Below are 20258 nucleotides of genomic sequence, written 5' to 3'. Positions count from 1 at the left end.
ATACCGAGATATCACCTCTCCAAAGTTAGAAAATCCCGGCCGAATCAAACAAGGAGACAACGAGCAAAGATTTATTAATAGGGTTGCCAATTCGAACGCAAGAGACTGACTTTTTAACCACCAAGATAACAATATAGAGCAGCAAGAGAGTTCTGAAGCCTGGAGATTTTGGAGAGTTGTCCCGCCACAAGATATGCGCACACGTGGTGCGCAGCGAGATTGAAGGGAGTGCGGGACGTCGTTCTTTTTTTATCGTGTGTTGAGATGAAGCGCGGGAGCTTAACCAGCCCGGCCTGCTCAGGAGGTGGACAACAGGTAGCGTAAGGTGCTGGCTTTACTCTCCCGCGAGATTCTCGATCCTAATTATCGTAGCTTTCTCCCCTCAGAAGGCGGCAGGTGACAAGCAATGTTTCTTAGTCTACACACACATACCACACATACCACGCCCTATCAGCCACAATTTGGTGGTGATAAAAATTGACTTCTAGCCTCCAGAAACCGATCGTGAGGCGCTCCCCCCCCTTTCAATTTCGGTGCATCTACAGGCGGCATCCTACAGGAATATGGATACAGGGTGGCTGAATTTTTACTACACTCAAGGGTGAACAAGGGTTCATAACACCGTGCGTTGTACAAACAGGTTAAGTTAATGAGCCGATGTAATCGTTGACTCCTGAGGTGCTTAAGGAGGATTTTGTATTAAGTGATGTGTATTTTAAGAATATAACTTAAGCGTGTTTGCTTAGAAATAAATTTTAAAGAGGAGCAAATATAAATATCTAGCCTGGTATGTAAAATAACTTATTGCAGCATTTTAATACTAATAGTATACAGTTTTCTGAAATATAACAGAAATGAACAAACACATTCTTGTATATCTCAATTGTTTCATAATTCTCTACATTCCTCACATGGAAGATGAGCACTTAATGTGATTCTCAATCTTCTTGAAGTAGAAGGGGGAACAAGCCTAGTATGAAAAACTGCTTTTTCAGCATTGTGTGTGGTATATGTCAATTTCTTATAAGATGAATGCTTTTTCCCAGCTAAAATAAACACTGCTATGGTTAACTTGTCTATACAGAATTTATGCAAAGATATGTTCATTTCTCAGTGTTCTTTTTCACTTAAATACTCACCTTCTACATGTTCTTTTATATAACATAATTTAATATTTCTAAAATATATAAATCCAAACAATATATGAAAACTATGGTTTAATATAGCCCAAAATGTAACAATAAAAAAGAGAAAGGTTTTTTCTTGTTAAAGACATTTGTTGAATAGCAGGTAGAAAAAAGGGGGAAATCGTTTGTTCTGTTGCAGAAAACTGAGGTAGAAGTTGAATTTGTTAAAGTCAAAAAGAGTGCTTTGGAGAGGTTGACAACTGAAGTAATGCAGTTGCATGACATTCTACCTAAGATATTGAATAGTGATATCTTAGAAAGCCTTCAGAAACTGGATGCCCTTGAAACAAGTAAGTTCTATATTAACCACAATTAATTCATAGAATAGTATGGAATCTGTGAAAACAAGACAATTGTTAATATTGTTTGGTTGTATCCTGCTTTCTGTTTTTTTAAAAATATTTTGTATGCAAGACAAGATATAGTAAAATATTTAAATATAATACAAAAGTTTGTAACTTACAAAAGGCCCTTCTTTTCTTAAAAGAAATTAAGATGCAAGAGTGAAGAATGTTAAGTAATATGAAATATTGGAACGACACTTTCCTTGCCTAATAATCTCCTACTTCATATCGAGTTGAAAAATGGAAAAAAAGGTTGATATGAAGAGTATTAAAACATTCCTCCTCCTGCTTTGTTCCCTACCAAATTATCGTTTTATGACAGAAACTAAAATTCTAACTTTACAACTTGTACTGCATTATGCTTTCCACTGGGAATTTGTGGAAGCAATATATGATACATAGTGGTAAGCAGTTAAAAGTTCAAATTAAAGAGGAACTGTACAGTTGCTTTTCCTTCCTTACTCTGGATCATAACTAGATCATGGTCTAGTTACTTCAGGCTCAGTACTACTGTTTTTCATATTCTTGCAGTTTCTGAGTGAAAGAGGAGAGACATAATTGCTTATTTGAGCCAAATATAATAGCAATAGCAATCACACTTAGACTTATAATTAAGAGTGCTTTACAGCACTCTCTAAGAGGTATATATTTATATTTATCAACCTTAGAAGGAAGAAAGACTTCCTTGAGTAAACCTTGAGCTGCTCCCGGCAATGGGCAGAATCAGCCTGCAATGCTGCATTCTAACCACTGTGCCACAATGGCTCTGAATCCATGACATTATGGATTGAGACTGATAAGAGTCTAGAACAGGATTGTCAAACTCAAGAGCCGGGGGCCAGATCTGGCCTGGGGGTTGCCCTGGAATTAGCAAAGGACTGGCTCGTAGTGCCTCTGCCAGCAAAAACGTAGCTCCATTTTTACTTGAAGAGGGTTGTAGGAGATCATCCTGGCCAAAAACAGAGCCTGGGGGAAGGGGGTTATGCATTCCTCCTCTCAAGCTCTATTTTCACTGGCAGAGGACTACCAAAACTAAAACTAAAAAGGAGAAATGTTTCCCCTTTTGGATTTGAGCATGTAAGAAGGGACAGGAAAGGAGAATGACAAAGAGGAAAGACAAAAAGAAGAAAAGATGGGAAGAGAGCAAAGAAGGAAAAATAAGGAAAGGGGAAAGAAGAAGGAAGGAGAATAAAGAGGGAAGGAAAAAGAAAAGGAAGGAGATTATAATGAGAGAGAGGGGGGGTCTGAGGGAAGTCCTGCCTTAGCACTTAGCCACCACAGGTGCTCCCGACACAAGTGATGTTGAGGTGCCTCCCCCCCCCCCCCAGCCATACCCACCTCATCCATCCACCCCAAGTCAAACACAAACCTGATGCGGTCCTCAATGAAATCAAGTTTGAAACCCTTGGTCTAGAACATGTGCTGGTCTATGATTATCCTGTTCTTGCAGGACCTGTCAACATTATTTTCCTGATGTTACTTGTTAATATTTGAGAGCATATTTTTTTTTAAAAACTTTTTGTTCTCCTCCTCCCCTTCCTCCAAATGATTTGAAGATAATGAAAGATTGTAAACCACAGAATCAGTGGTCTAACTTCTGTTTGTTTACCAAATATATATACTTAGGAGTCCTGCTAGGGCATACTGAATAGGTGACTTTATAGCCACTATTTGAACTTTTCTAAGAATGATCCATTAGAGAAAAAGATCTGTTTTTATAAGTTGAACCTATTAATTTAAGTAGTACACACAAGAAAATGAAACTGCATTGTCCTATATATGACTAATCTTCAAATATTTGAAGATGACTAATATATTATCTTTTGCCGCTAAAGGTTAAATAAACACAGTATTTCACTTGTCTTTGAAGGATTTGGTTTTCTAAGCTTTTCACCATATTTGTTACTTTCTTTATAATGTGATTTGCTGATAGTTGCAGTTTAGTGGTAGTATTTGAATGACTTGATTTGTTTTGCATTGTTTTGCTTGTTATCCTCCATTTTTAGTTGTAGAAAAGAAAGCTAATGAACTGGAACAATTGAGAATGGATTGTGAACATTATAAAGTTCGCTTGGAAGCAGCCCAGGCAGACTGTGTAAGAGAAAGAAAGGTAAAAACTCTTAAATTAGCTGGGACTTATTAAAAATCGTTATTATTTATTAAAATTACATCTTACCTCTCCTACAGAAGCTTAATGTGCTTTTCTTTTTATCCATAAAGGAAAAGGTTTGTGATTTGTTTGTTTGTTTGTTTATTGGATTTATATGCCACCCTTCTCCCAAAGGACTCAGGGCGGCGTACATTAAAAAAAACACATATTACAAAAGTTAAAAAGGAAATTAAATAAAGTATCCAAAAACAAACCCAATTAATATTAATAATACAATTTTAAAAATTAGATTAAAATTAACAATTAAATTAATCATTTATTTTATTCTGTTCAGGCCACGCTGGCTTGTTGGAAAAGCCAACGTTTTAGGGCGCGTCAGAAGGACCGGAGGTTGGGGATTATACAAAGCTCCGGGGCAGCTCATTCCAGAGGGAAGGCGCTCCCACAGAGAAGGCTCTCCCCCTGGGGGTCGCTAGCTGACACTGTCTGGCCGATGGCACCCTAAGGAGGCCATCTCTGTGGGATCACACTGGGCGGTGGGAGGCTACTGGTGACAGTAGGTGGTCTCGCAGGTACCCTGGGCCTAAGCCAAGGAGCGCTTTAAAGGTCATAATTAGTACCTTGAATCACACCCGGAAAACAACCGGCAACCAGTGCAGGCCACCTAAAAGGGGTGTAACATGGGAGCATCTAGGTACCCCCATGATAACCCGAGCGGCCGCATTCTGAACCAGCTGAAGCCTCTGGGTGCTCTTCAAGGGCAGCCCCATATAGAGAGCGTTGCAGTAGTCCAGGCGAGAAAGGATGAGGGCATGAATGACTGCACAGAGCATCCTGATCCAGAAAGGGGCGCAACTGATGTAAAAGGTGAACCTGGTAAAAGGCCCCCCCTGGTCACGGCTGTCAGATGTTTTTCTAAACTAAGCCACTTATCCAGGAGGACTCCCAGATTGCGGGCCCTCTCTGAGGGGGCTAAAATTTCTCCCCCTATCATCAATGATGGAACAAGATGCACAAATTGGGATGATGGAAACCACACCCACTCAGTCTTGGAGGGATTGAGCTTGAGCCTGTTCCTCCCCATCCAGATCCGCACAGCCTCCAGACATCGGGACATCACGTCGAGGGCATCGTTTGGGTGGCTTGGGGAAGAGATAAAAAGTTGGGTATCATCAGCATATTGATGATACCATACCCCAAAGTCACGGATGATTTCGCCCGGCGGTTTCATATATATGTTGAACAGGAGGGGTGAGAGAACCGACCCCTGAGGCACCCCACAAGTGACGCACCTTGAGGTCGATCCCTGTCCTCCAGTCAACACGAACTGTGACCGATCCGACATGTAGGAGGAGAACCACTGTAAAACGGTGCCCCCCACTCCCAACCCCCCGAGTCGTCGCAGTAGGATACCATGGTCGATGGTATCGAAAGCCGCCGATCGGTCTCATAGGACCAGGACAGAGGAGCAGCCCCTGTCCCGGGCCCACCACAGATCATCGACCAACACGACCAATGCCATCTTCGTGCTGTACCTGGGCCTGAAACCCGACTGAAATGGATCCAGGTAGGCAGCTTCATCCAGGTACTGGGGAAACTGACGTGCTACCACACTCTTGACAACCTTTGCTACAAAGCAAAGGTTGGAGACCGGACGATAGTTGGCTAAAGAAGCTGGGTCCAGGGAAGGGTTCTTAAGGAGGGGCCTCACCACCACCTTCTTCAAGGCAGTGGGAAAGAACCTCTCTCAATGAAGCATTGGTAATCGCCTGGAGCCAGCCTCGTATCACCTCCTAGGAAGCCAAAACTAACCGAGAGGGTCACGGGTCCAGCACACAAGTGGCAGCACTGAGTCTCCTCATAATCCTGTTCATGCCCTCGGGGGTCACAGGGTCAAACTGATCCCAGATAGTCTCCACAAGATTCATCCCTGTTGACTCGCCCAGATCTACCCAGTCAGAGTCCGAGCCTATCCGGATCTGAGCAATTTTATCCTGCAGATACTGAACGAATTCTTCAGCTCTACCCTGCAAGGGGTCTTTCCTTGGTTAAGTAAGGAACGGATCACCCTAAACAGGGTGGCTGGGCAGTTATCTGCGGACGCGATAAGAGCGTAAAAATGTTGCCGTTTCGCCGCTTTCATCGCCACTAAGTAGGATTTAATATGAATTCTTACTAGTGTTCGATCAGATTCGGACCGGCTGGCCCTCCAACCACTCTCTAGACGTCTTTTCCTGCGTTTCATCTCCCAGAGCTCCTCGGTGAACCAGGGAGCTACCTGGGATCAACACCGGATCAGAGGCTGCAAAGGCACAATACGATCCAAGGCCCCAGTGGCCACCCTATCCCAGGCTCCCACTAGGGCTTTGGTCAAGCTGTGAGCAAGCGATTCAGGAAAAGTCCCAAGTTCAATCGGGAACCTTTCAGGGTACATCAGGCACCTGGGGTGGAACCATCCAGTCAGCTCCACCTCCCTGCAGTGAGGGGTAGCAGTATGGAAGTCAAGCCTGATGAGGAAATGATCAGACCATGACAAGGGTTGGATAGAAATATCCCCTAAATCTAGATCATTCATCCACTGCCCAGAGACAAAAATAAGGTCGAGCGTGTGTCCCCTGTTATGGGTGGGGTCTTGAATTAACTGAGTTAGGTCCATAGCCGTCATGGAACCCATGAACTCCCAACTGACTCCAATGTCTCACCAATGGAAGGCAGATTGAAATCTCCCAGGATCATCAGCCTGGGGAAATCAACCACCAATCCGGCTAACACATTCAGCAGCTCCGGCAGGGCCGATGAAACGTAGCAGGGAGATAGGTATGTAACAAAAAGGCCCACCTGGACTCCCAAGGCCCCATTTCACAAAAAGGGACTCACACCCGCCTATCTGAGGCACAGTGACCTGAGGTCTGAGACTTTTCCTAATAACCACCGCCACTCCCCTGCCCCTGCCCCTGCCCTGGTGAAATGGCCGAAAGCCTGGTGGGCATAATTGACTAAAGGGAACACCCCCCTCATGGCCCAACCAGGTCTCCGTAATGCACGCCAGGTCCGCTGTACCCTCTTGTATGAGGTCATAAATGAGGGGAGCCTTATGTACCACGGACCTGGCGTTACGCGACACCAGCTGGAGACCAGGGTTCTGTAATCCCAAGCACCCGGGGTGCAAGAAGGGCGATGAGGGTCGGAACGCGTGATTGCTCTTAAATGGTGAACCCGTGTCCCGAACATAATTTGTTCCTCGGCCTCCACCATATCGGTCTCTCCCACAAACAGTAGAGATGGTAAACCCCCCAATGGAGTGGCTTAATGTCTCCCCCAGAATCCTAACCCTTCCCAGCATTCCAAGCCTGCGCCCATTAGTTAGCTCTGGCCTGTGGCCTGGCAGACTCCCCCCCCCAAGCCTGTCTGAGCAATCCGAATCAACTCCCCTGCCCCCTCCTTAAAATTTGATTTAAAAAACCCTATAAGAAACCCCTAAGAAGTCTCTTTTTCGCATGCCACCTCTCGGGATCCCAAGATCCATCATTAAGGAAGCATCTTGATAGGCAAGAAGGCCATCCCCGGGAAAGGGAGAGTTCCCGAAGGGAGTAAAGTTCTGTCGCAGTATAACATAGAGGAGAGTGTGGCATCAACCAAATGGGATGACATCATGGGGAGATGGAACGAGGAGATGACATGTCCACGGGGGGTCAGCTAACATTGTTCAAGGGGGTAGCAGGAAGCTTATGTCCATCATAGCAATGGTCGGTGTTAAGGAGAGTATGTAGGAATAACAGCCAGATTTCAAAATCGCAGCAGATGATAAATTGTGAGGTGGTGAAGTGGCCAGTGATGGCCGCGGTGAGGGCAGCGGCGGCTGCTCCAACAACTTCAACAACTCCAACAGCTAAGCTCCATCCACGCCAGCCGCATTGATATCTGTCACCAGCGCCGCACTCTGTTGACCCATTCCATAGAGTCACAAGAGAAGGGGCCAAATGACACAGTACGGTGGTCCAGGCAGTGGCAGTGATACCGGAGGGGGCGACAACAAAGGACGCGCCCACGCCAACTACCGAAGCCATCTTCTGCTGGCTTCAATATCCATGCCAGCTGCCTCAGCCACTCCCCGCTGATCCAGTCTATCCCGTCCATAAGTAAGTTGGAGGGGGGGAAGCAACAGGGATTACACCACGGTGTGGGGAGTGGCAACTGCAGACACCTCAGGCCAGGTGTTCCGCCGCCGCCACTGACCATACCCACCCGGCTGCATAGACCCCAGGCCAGGCGTCACGCCACCAACCACACCCTCGCCAGCAGCCGCCAACGCTCTTCATTCGCCTTTCACCGCCAACCACCCCGTTTCACTCATGACGTTCCGGCTACAAGGCAGGAAATCGCAGCTCAAGGGTATCCATGAGGTCCCAGGAAGTTCTCATAGCTGGACCTGGAACCGACGATGGGATAGGGTACCCCCTGCAAGCTCCTAGAAGGACAGTCATCTCCCCAAAGCTCTCCTGAAACGTGACGGGACACCATCTTGGACATGCGCAATGAGAGCCTCTCAGTCTTGAAAATGACTGGCCCAAACTCAGCCAGTGAATTTTCATGGCTGATGATGAACTGGATCTTAGATCTGCTTTGTCATAGACAATTGCTATACACTGGCTTTGGCAAATAAGGTTAAAAATTCAGTCTTAACTAGACTTTTACTTTGCAATTCTGTATTTGTTTTCCTGAGAATACTACCTTTTCGAAATCAGTGGAATATATATCTTAATATATATAAACAGGCTAAAGTTATGTGAGACAATATATGCTAATACTTTGTTCATAGGATTGTTCTTTTAATAAGGTGAAACATGGTTATTGTCAGATTATCATGACAATCAAATATTTTTTGTATGTAGGGACACTAGTATACAAAAGTAACTGTACTAAATAAGTTCTCGAACTAGATATTTTTTCTAGCATGATTGTTTTATTTTCTCCTAGAGAGTTTGTAGATTTAAGATCCAAATCCTATGTATATGTACTGTATATCTAACTAAGTGCAGCTGGACTCAAAGAGATGACATCTTCAGAATTTCACTGTTATGTTATTTCCACTTGCATTATCTCCATAAGATATTGCTGCCTATAGTTAAACAGTTTTCACCAATTGAATGTTTTTGCACATGTTGGTATACAACTTTCCTTAGTTCCAGGTTGCATGGCAATAAGAAAACTGTTTAAAATGTCAGATGTTCTCAGATGTTCTTTCATACTTACCCTTTGCATGTGAATCAAATAGAAAGTTTTTAACAATTCTTTAATGAATCAGCCAAAAATCCATTGTGATTATCAGATACAAGACTGCCCATTTCTCTAGGAAGATATGCACTGATGAGCAGAAAACATATCTTTGGTTTAAGTCACTTATGGAAGACTGCAAAAACTTGTTCTTTTTTCTGTTAACTCTTTGAAATAGAAATGTATAAAACTGTGGAAAGAATTGCTGATGGTCATATTGAAGTCTTCTCCATAAGTTAAGCAACATCAGACACAGTATAGGCATATACATTTGAAGTAATCACAAACAATATAATGAATTTCAGGTTTACATTGCTTTTCTCTAAAGTTCATAAAAGATCTGAATTATAAGTCTTATTTCAGTCTATTGCCTTTGTTTTATTATTTTGTATTCAAACTGAATATAATGGTTGATTTAGCCAAATGCCTCCTCTGTTTATACAGTATATGGAGGTGGAAATCTATTTTTATTATTTAAAAGTACAGGTAACCCTCAATTTACAACATTCATTTAACAACTATTCAAAGCTATGATAGTGTTATAAAAAGTTAGTTACAATTGGCCCTCATGTACAACTGTCACAGCCCCTCTGCACTCACATGATCAAAATCTGGGTGTTTGGCAATCAGCATGTATTTATAACAATTGCAGTGTCCTTGGGTCATGCGATTGCTGTTTGCAACCTTCTCAGGAGGCTTCCAACAAGCAGAGTCAATGAGGGTGGGTGGGTTTTGCCTTGATTTGCTTACCAAGTATGGCCAAAAAGATTGTAAAATCGGGCACAATTCACTTAATGACCATACCACTCAGGGATGGACGTTGTGGTCCTGAATGTGGTCATAAGTTGATGACTACCTGTACTTATAGATAAAGAGAATTTAACTGTTTTTTTCTCTTTTGTCATCCAAGATTTTTGTTTTCTTGCCTAGCTTCCTTTTCAGAGAGACTTAGATTGGATAAATTACAGTTTCTAAATTTGGGCTGCAAAAGTCTAAATGACTATGAGATAGTAGTGAAGATAACAATTTGCTGCTGTTTAGTAGGTGTCTGAAGTTTTACAATCCAGATATGATAATCTGAAGAAAACAAAATGTTGGGTAACACAAAAAAATAGAAAAGAGCATTTAGTTCCTTCACCCATGCCCCATTTTTAGTTGAGAAAATTATATTTTCTGTTTTAAATATAATAAAATAAATGGTTACTATGGTCAGCAGCTTGCTTCTTATACTCTCTTTCTAACATGCAGTATGGAAGCATTTAAGTTTCTCAGTGACCATGCTTAAATAATTGTTATTTAATATTTGCTAAGAGATTTTTGGCAATTTCTTGGGAAACATTAGAACTATCTGAATACTATAATATATATTACTGATTACCTCTTCATATTTTGATTATTTTCAGGAAAAATTAAATATTCAACAACAGCTAAGTGATGCAAAGCAACAATTATTACAACAAGCTGAATATTGTACAGAAATGGGTGCTGCAGTATGCACATTACTGTGGAGTGTTTCTAATAATGAAGAAGCAGTTAAAAATATTCTAGGAAGTGTAAGTTTGGGGATATTAAATCATTTAGTCACTTTTTGAAGATTCCACCATTATAAGCCTTATTAAAATCCGTTTTAAACGAGCTTACTCTTTTTCTCAATCTAGTTGGAATTAACACTAGTCAAACGTGAGATATTTGCCAAAGACATTTGGAGCCCACATTATGGTAAATTTATTCCATTTGAAGCCAAATATTGGTCTAAACTAAGTCAATGAGATTGGTAGAATTTAAGCTGTCCCTTTATAATGTTAAAGTAAATGGAGACATTTATAAGACATATTTAGGAATTAAATTTGTATTTTTGTATATAAGTTATCAGTTGAATACTCAGATGCAAAAAACATAAGCAGAAATTGGATATGTTGTTAAGCAGATACAGATGGAACCTGTATTAAATAATAAATAACTAATAATACGTTAACTACTTCTAAATGATATTTAGAAAAAGTCTGTCTTTACTATCTTCAGGAGTGCTTCTTTGAATGGGGCATATTAGCTTCTAAGGGAAGGCTAATCCATAAGCTTGATGCTATAACAAAAATTTGGCCTGAAACTGCCACTCTCATTTTTATGAAAATGAGAAACAATAAACTTCTGAGACAGATCAGTTCTGTTTGGAGAAGATGATCATGCAGGTGGCTAGTTCCCACACTATATAAAGCTTATAAGTAAAACAGAATTTTGAACTGCACCCAGAAAATCATGGACAACCAATGCAAGGCCTACAGCATAGGTGTAATGTGTTCCTGGTAACATCTGGTTGGTAGACTCATAATTTGTATCAATTGCAGTTTCTGAGTACTCAAAAAGAGCTCTATGTAGGATAGGAGGAGCCAACGTCGCGACAATACAATGTGCAGTCTTGACAGTCTGAGACCGCCGTTGACACTTTCGCCACTGGACGGTCCAGTTGGACCTAAACCGTCCCGTAGAGATGGTGAACAGGAAAACAAAGCCTTGCTGGTCTAAGGGACATCGCAAAGTCCCTGATTGACCCAAGGGAAGTGCTTCAAGCTGGCGGCAAACAGGCAGCCCTAGGCTGATGAAGTCGGAGATGGCTCCGGAAGGAAGGAAGTGAAAGTGAGTCCATCTGGTGAGGTTTTTTTTTCTATTCTGAGAAAGATTGCCCAAAGCAACATTTTTTTAAAGATAAATTAGTCCTTTAAATAAAAGAATGAAGCGGCGAATTTAATTTAATTTTTAATTGGACTGCCTTGGAAAGTTTTTTTTTTTTGTAATGTTATTTTGTGGATTGAAGTGACCGTAATGTTTCCTGTTTCTCCTCTTAAAAGTGAATGGATTGATTTTTCTTTCTCCTCTATTCTTTGTCACCTTATTTTTTGGCTTGAATTGAAACCTTTTTTATTTTAACAATTCTTCCTACCATTTGTTATTAAATTCCATTGAAGACAATTAAAGACCTTTGTTTTCCATAAGCTTGAGACAAGTATGAAAAAGTAGAATCTACCACTCGGAAGTCAGAGTCTGGAGGTTTTTTTGAAACAATGTATCTTTTGTTCTTTCTTCTTTGATGTCACTGACTTTGTAACTGAAGGGTTTGCAACTTGCTTACAAAATCTGATAAAGAGCCAAGGCACGAATTGTTTTCGCAGGTGCTTTTGGAAAATATTTTGGCAAGGGAAGGAAAAGGAAAGAAAAAGATAGACCACTTCTTCTTTGAAGAGTACAAAAGAACTTGTGCTTATGTCAACTTTATACACACACACACACACACACACACACACACACGGCTTGGAAGGCTAGAGTGGCAGTGGCTATCAGATTCCTTTTTTCTTTTTCTCTCCTTTTTTTTGGAAAAATGGATCAATATGCAGATGAGGAAACCTGAAAATTTCAAAATAACCTGGCTGGAATTCAAAATATATTGGAAGGATTTGGGAGATTTGAGAAGAAGTTCGATAGACTATTGTTTCTCACAGCAAAAGATGATGGGGTTGGAGCTCCAAAAATTAAAGAAGAGAATGAAAATATAGAAGATAAAGACAAGACAATAGATCAACTTATTAATGGAGCAAACATGGGTGAAAGCTGAAAGAAGGGAAGATGGAAAAGTGAATTTGACAATTTGGAGTTTTATCCCAGATTTCAAGATATAGGAGGAAAAAAAGTGATAATGATGGAGTTAAGAAGAGAAACCTTTTCAGAAATAATGACAAGCAAAGACAAGTTAATTTTAATAACAATTCAAGGGCAACAAGATTATCTGAGAGATCGTTTAAGCAATAAAGTGCGGAGAGAAATTTATAAAAACTTTATAAAGGAGTTAAAAAGAGAATTGACACAACAACTGGCAAGAGAGATAAGACTGTTTTGCCACTGGAAAGATACAGGTTGATAATGAAAGTTGATGATAAAAAGTTAGTTAATTTTTGGTGATTAATAAGTAGGAATTTTAGTATTTTGTAGATTGTTTTAGATTGTTATTAAATGTTTATTCGTTAACATATAATTAACTATGATAACAATAATGAAATGATAACCTTAACTAGTAAAAGTAACTTGGATATAAATTGTAAATTGGGACTTGGGGAAAAGACTTATACATTTTATTAATAAATTTTTATTTAGATCTTGTTATAAAGGTGTAATTTCTTTTGGATCTGATGAGAGGAGATGTTATATAAATAGTAAATAATTTTTATCTAACTAACAATAACAAGGAAATGTTAATGGATAATGTTTAATGAGATATACATGTGTTGTATTGGTAAAAACAAATTGGATACAAGCTTTAAATAGTGAGTTGGGGGGGAAAGGGGAAGAATGCTTAGATATCTTATTAATTGATTTTTATTCAGAATGTTATAAAGGTGTAATGTTATTGGAGGTTTATTGAAATTGCGAATGAATGCCAGTAGGTGGTTGTGTCTTTAAATACAAATGATCTTAGATAAAAGCACGTTTAAATAATTGTAATTAAATGAGAATTGTGGTACAGTGATAGTAAAATACATAAATTAAAACAATAAAAAAACTTTTCAAAAAAAAGAGAGCTCTATGTAGAATTCATTATAGTCCAGACATTTGGTGAGGTTATGAGTTACTGTTGCAAGAGCCTCTAATTTCTGTTGAACAGATGTACCAAGACTAGATAAAGATCTTATCAGTGGCAGAGTCACTTTGGCCTTTACAGTCCATATCTTTTCTTGTTTCTCTTTTAGACCCTGGTATTTCTCCAGCTTCTCATACTCCTTCCTGATGTTGCTGCTGCTTAGCAGCACTACATCTATCACCACTGCTGTTGTCTGGTAGTTGTCTGGTATCATACTGTTTGGTTAATTTGCCTGTTTGTCTTGAGCTGGAAGTCCCATTGGATCTTAACCCTATTATTTTCTATGACCTCTTGTGGGATCTCCCATCTAGATTTGGGAGGGTCTGTTCCATACACCATGCAGATATTCCTGTACACAATGTCAGCTAGTCGATTGTACCATTAAGTATGTCCTCCTGCTTGCATCTTATTCTCTGCCACTATGTATTGGACTATTTCTGAGGTTTGCACTTTGGGTCATGTTTAGTGTGGTAGACCCTGCTTCTATGGATCTGTTGCTTAGGGCCTATACTTGTGCAGCTGTGCTCAGGGCTTTGATGCTATCTTTTATTGCAGCCCTTTCCAACCACTGATAGGGTTTCTCACTGTCAGCCAATTCAGCTATCTGATGATAGTTCATCTCATGAGGATCTTCTGCGATGACACTTCCTCTGCTTGAACTTCCATTGCTGCTGTCTCTCAAGCAAGCAGTTGATGATTGGCGGGGCAAAAGTGTTGATAGCGTGGATCTTTTTTTAAAAATATTTTTTTTATTTTTAATTTAAAACAATTACAACATCCTTCTTTACATGCTATAGAAAGTGTATCAGTTGGTTACAAAAAGACTTTCATGCATCTCTTCCACAGTCAACAAACATAATTGATATTAACTTAAGTATTTTAACTCAAATATTTATACATGTCACCATCATTTTATCTCCATTTTCATTTGACTTAATTGTTTAAGCATCCTTCATACAATGTACCAAAATTTAATACATAACCACATACTGGCCTTTCAATTACTATTTCTAAAATCCTCCACTAACACTAAATCCTTATGTCCTATTCTAGCTAAACATCCATAATATTTAATAACAAAGTTTTCTAATCCTCCTTTCCAAATCACTGTTTAAAGTTTGCATCCAGTTTCCATATGTTATACCCATATCTATATATACGTTGTTATTCTTTTTTTTATAAAGATTTTTATTAACAAACGTAAAATACACACACACAAAAGTTAGACGTACACCACATTTATACAATACAGTACAAACAGGAAGTTCCTGTTTTTTATAATAGCAATCATCAATCAATACCGCTCACCTTATATTATTTCCCCTTCTATTGTATTTCATTTGGATTTCACCATTCTTAACCTTCTTATTTTACTCATAACTATTATTTTTGAGTTTTGTTATATTCTTTCATTGATTTTTGTTTCTTTCCTCCATCCACCTATGCCACTTATCCCATATCTGGTAGAATTCTGATTCTTCCTTTCCCTGGATTTCTTTAGTTAATTTATCCATTTCGGCACAATCCATAATCTTTCTTATTATTTCATCTTTGCTTGCGATTAATTTGTTTTTCCATTTCTGTGCAAAGGCAATCCTTGCCACTGTAATTTTATGTAGTATTAAATACTGGATTTCTTTTTTGTATTTCACAGACATAATTCCTAATAAAAAAACTTCAGGTTTCCATTCTATTTTAAACACTGTTATTGCCTCCAGCCAATTTTTGATCCTTTTCCAAAAAAATTTTGCCTCCTCACAGGTCCACCATAAATGGTAATATGTTCCGTGTATTGATTCGCATTTCCAGCATTTTGGGGAGGTATTTGTTAAAATTTTAGCTAACCTTGTTGGTGCCAGGTGCCATCTGTAAAACATTTTGTACTGGTTTTCCTTGTATGCAACTGATAGTGTCATTTTTAAATTTATTCCCCAAATTTTTTCCCAATTGTCTAATTCAATATTATAGCCAAAGTTCTGTTCCCATTTTATCATTTGTTCTTTCACAATTTCCTCTTCCATTTTATACTTCAGGAGGAATTTATATATTCTCCCTATCATCTTTCTATCTGGGCTTTGAATAATTTTATCCAATTCATGTGTTTCGATGTCATGTAATTTAGTATCTTTATTGTATTTAGTTTTGATTTGGAGGTAAGTTAGCCAGTCAACTTTCATGTTCCCATCTGCCAATTCTTCAATTGTTTTTAAATTTCCCTGTCTATCAATTAAGTCTCCTTATTTTAGGATTTTGTTCCAATCTGTAAAATTTGGGTGAGTCATTCTTTCTGTCGGTGATAGCCAATTTGGGATTTTCACATAGTGGATTTTTAAAATTTTGAGCCATTTTTGCAATAACGCTCTTCTGATTAAATGATTTTGAAAGTATTTGTGCGTTTTATTTTTATCATCCTATAGGAATGTATGCCAGCCTGCCTGCAGGTCATGGCCTTCTAAGGTCAACATTCTTTTATTCTTTAGCTCTATCCAGTCCTTCACCAATGTTATTGTTACTGCTGATGCATATAAATCCCAATTTGGTAATGCTAAGCCTCCCCTCTCCTTGCTGTCTTGCATTGACTTTAGTTTAATCTTCGTTTTTTGTCCCTGCCAGATGAACCTAGCGGTTATTTTATTTAATTCTTGAAAGAATTTTTTACCTGGATTAATAGGTGCAGCTTGCAACAGGAATAGGATTCTTGGTAAGATATTCATTTTAATTGTTGCTATATGTCCCATGAGTGATAACTGAATATTTTTCCAATTTTCTAAATCTTTATTTGTATCACTAATTTATTATGATTATCGTCTTTAATTATGGAACATTTTGCCGACACCCAGATCCCCAAGTATTTCACTTTCTTAGTTATTTGCAATCTGGTTGCTACTTCCAATTCCTCTTCTTGCTTTTTTTGTCATGTTCTTGGTTATCATTTTTGTTTTGTCTTTATTGATCTTTAGTCCTGCCACTTCACCATATTCTTCTAATTTTTGAATTAATTTCAAGCTGGATTCTAATGGGTTCTCTAGAACAAATACTAAGTCATCGGCATAGGCTTGGGTCTTATATTCTTCATTTTTGAGTCTTAAACCTTTAATTCCCTGGTCTTTCCGAATTTCATTTAGTAAAATTTCCAAAGTCAATATAAACAGCAAAGGAGAGAGGAGGCATCCCTGTCTGACTCCTTTTTTATTTCAATCTTTTCTGTTAGATCTCCATTCATCAGAACTTTGGCTGTCTGAGTGTTATAAAATCCTTCTATCATTTTTATAAATTTTTCTCCGAATTTCATCTCATCCAATAGTGTTGTTATAAATTTCCAGATTACGTTGTCAAATGCTTTTTGTGCATCAAGGAAAACCAGTACCAGTACCATTTGCTTTTCTGGATGCACCTCGTAATACTCTATTATGTCTAGGATGACTCTCGTATTATTTTTAATGTGTCTGTGGGGTAAAAATCCGTTTTGGTCTGAATGTATTCGTTCCTTTAAAACCTGTTTAATTCTTCCTGCCATAATTGCTGCAAATATTTTATAATCGGAGTTTAATAATGAAATTGGCCTGTAATTTTGAATTTCTTGTAGATTGGTTTCTTCTTTTGGGATTAGTGATATTATTGCTTCTGTCCATGATTCAGGTGTCTGGGCTTTTCCTAAAACTTCATTAAACATTTCCACTCCTAGCTCTTCCAATATTATTTTGTTATATTTGTATAGCTCCACCGGTATTCCATCTGATCCTGGGGTTTTATTATTTTTCTGATTTTTCAGGACTAATTCCACTTCGGCTAATGTTATTAGCCTGTTTATCGCCTCCCTTTGTTCTTTTGAGATTGGTGTTATCATTTCTGTGTTTAAATATTGTTTTATTTTGATATCCTCCATACTATCTTTTGCGTATAGTTTTGTGAAGCATTTATGAATGATACGCTTCTTTTCTTCTGCTTTGTAGTGAATTCTTCCCTCATCATCTTTTAATTGATATATCATCATTTTTTTCTCTTTCATTCTTCAGTCTGTATGCCAGCCATCGTCCTGGTTTGTTGGCTTGTTCAAAGTAATTCTGTCTGACTGCTTTAATTTTCTATGCTAATTCCTTTTGAGTTATTAAGTTGATCCTACGTTTTATCATCTCTATTTTTTCCTTTTTAGTTTTATTCTTTGGATCTTTCTGTAGTTCTTCGGCTTCCCTAAGTTCTTTTTGCATGCCTTCTTGTTGCTCTTTTTGTTTTCTAGTTTTTCTTGCCATGTAGGCAATCGTAAGGCCTCTTGTATATGCTTTCATAGTATCCCAGAGATTTTGAATTGAGGTATCTTCTTTTTTATTTATTCTAAAAAATAATTTTAATTATTTCTCCAGCATTTGAGTGTATTCTATTTCATTTACAATATTTGAATTCATCATCCATCTTTTTCTTCTTCTTTGACCTTTCCATCTTAATTTTATTGTATTATGATCTGCCCACTCATTTGCTTCTATTTCAATTTCGTCTAATTGATTACATAGCCCAGATGAGATCCAAGCCATGTCAATTCTTGATAGAGACTGATGGGGGTTCGAATAAAAGGTATATTGCTTTCTTGTTTTGTGCTTTTCTCTCCAAATATCATGTAGTTTATATTCCATTGCCATCTCAAAAAAGGATTTGAGTAATGTATTTTTTTGTTTTATTTTTCTTTTTGCTTTCATAGTCCATTTTTTTATCCACTATTGCATTATAATCCCCAATTAAGCAAATGTTTTCATATTCTAATTCATTTATTTTGTTGTGTAATTTCCTATAAAATTCCTCTTGTTTCTGATTTGGTGCATATATGACTATTAATAATATTGGTTTTTCTGTTGTCACTAATTCAATCATTAGCATTCCGCCTTCTTCATCTGAGTAGACTTCTTTGGAGTTTATTTTTTCCTTTATATAGATTGCTATCCCTCTTTTTTTTAATCTGCCAATGCTGTATATAATTTTCCTAGTTTTTTGTTTTCCAGTAAGTTCCTATGTTCCTTTTAATATGCACTTCCTGTGTACAGGTTATATCTACCTTCAATTTCTTAAGTTTATTAAACATCTGCACTCTTTTTTTTTTGTGCATTCAGTCCATTCAAGTTTATCGAAATAATTGTTATTTCCTGGTCCATCTTTAGATGGGGTGTTTTTTGTTACTTCTAATTTGTATCTGACTTTTCCCTCTTGTGCCTTCTTTTTCTGCTCTCTCTCTTTCTTGCCTCTGTTCTTGTCTCCTGTTTCTTTCTTTGTTTCCTAATGTTTCTTCCTCTTGACTTTTACTTTCTAGTTCCTCTTTACTTCCTTGTTCTTCTTCCCCTTTGCAGTATTCTTCATAGAATTTCTGCGCTTCTTCTATATTCTCTATCATATCTTTTTCCTTGCCAAGATACCAGTACCCCTTCTGTACCAACCATCTGTACATTATTCTATTTTTATTTAACTGATTTGTTAAAAATTGGAATTGCCTACGTTGTTCCCGAATTCTCAGTGGAATCTGTTTAAGTGTGATCAACTCTTTTCCTGTAATGTAATTGTCCCTTCTCTGGTTTTTTTTGTACACTTCACCTCTTGTTGTTTTTTTAGCAAATCTTGCGTGCACTTCTCTCGGGAGTCTGTGTCTTCTGGCATAATTAGAATGCACACGGTAAGCTTCATCAATGTCTCCTCTCAACTCTTGTTCTTTTCTTTGTAAAATTTTAGTGAAGATTTCAATCATTTTTCCTTTCAGGTCTTCCTGCTTCTCTTCCGGTATGTTTTGGAATCTTAGATTGCAGCTCTTTCATTTTCAATTGCATACTCTGCATTGTTGGTACTGGTCCCGTTGTTCCTGCCATCGTTCCACCTTTCTCCAGCCCCAATGCACTCTCAATTGATCTTTGATTTGAGGAGGGGGGTGTTGCTGAAATCACATTGGGTGTAGTTTTTTTCACTAATTTTACTCAAGTTGCCATTTTTATCCCCCTATTTATCCTTGTCCACAATTGCATATAAATTCTACTTTACTTCTACTTTATCAGTAATATCAATGGTATAAATAATTGTATATTTCAATATTTAACAATAATTAACCTTCCTTAATATCACGTTTCAATATCTAAACATTCCTATGTAGTATTCTATTCTGTTTTTGATCCTTAATTAAAATATATCATAGATTTATATATCATACTGTTATCTTATACAAATAGATGTCTTTCAATTTTATCAGTTATACAGGTATTCAATTCTAGTAATTAGTTTCTATGTATGTATGTATGTATGTATGTATATATATATATGTATATATATATGTGTATATATATTATATATATGTGTTGTATTTGTGCTGATAAATAATATATATATATACATATACATATACATATTGTCAGCACCTCTCCATTAATTAATTAGGAAAGAAAGACCACAAGACTCCATGTGTGGAAATCAAGTGTACTTTTACTAATTAAGAATGATTAAAGGCATAACGAAGCGAAGTCTGATTATTTAGGCGCGAAAGCAATTGATATATAGAATAGCCCATTCCCCACCCCTTGGCATCACAGTTCCAGTCCAATCATAATTCTTCCAAATGTCAGGTGTGAGATAACTTCAAAAGGCATCACAAAGATGGAATGTCGGTGCCGTTAGTCCTGGCGGGAAACACCCACGCATGCGTAGTCTGATCAGCCGGTGAACTCCAGAACCTTCCTCCAGCACAATGAGTA

General features: G+C 38.2%; 1 protein-coding gene across 1 annotated transcript in view; it reads left to right on the top strand.

Moving 5' to 3' along the window:
• Positions 1-1350: 1350 nt before the first annotated feature.
• The window catches only part of HSF2BP (heat shock transcription factor 2 binding protein), a 48714-nt gene continuing 29806 nt past the window's right edge, over positions 1351-20258 (top strand). The window contains exons 1-3 of the mRNA XM_032220329.1: positions 1351-1477; positions 3538-3641; positions 10319-10468. Coding sequence (XP_032076220.1) covers positions 1396-1477; positions 3538-3641; positions 10319-10468 — 336 coding nt within the window. The 5' untranslated portion in view covers positions 1351-1395. The remainder of the gene's footprint in view (positions 1478-3537; positions 3642-10318; positions 10469-20258) is intronic.

Source organism: Thamnophis elegans, chromosome 6 (assembly GCF_009769535.1).
Source record: "Thamnophis elegans isolate rThaEle1 chromosome 6, rThaEle1.pri, whole genome shotgun sequence".
In the NCBI taxonomy this organism is placed as follows: domain Eukaryota; kingdom Metazoa; phylum Chordata; class Lepidosauria; order Squamata; family Colubridae; genus Thamnophis; species Thamnophis elegans.
Note: the sequence above shows the minus strand (reverse complement) of the source record. Positions and strands in the feature narration are given on the sequence as shown.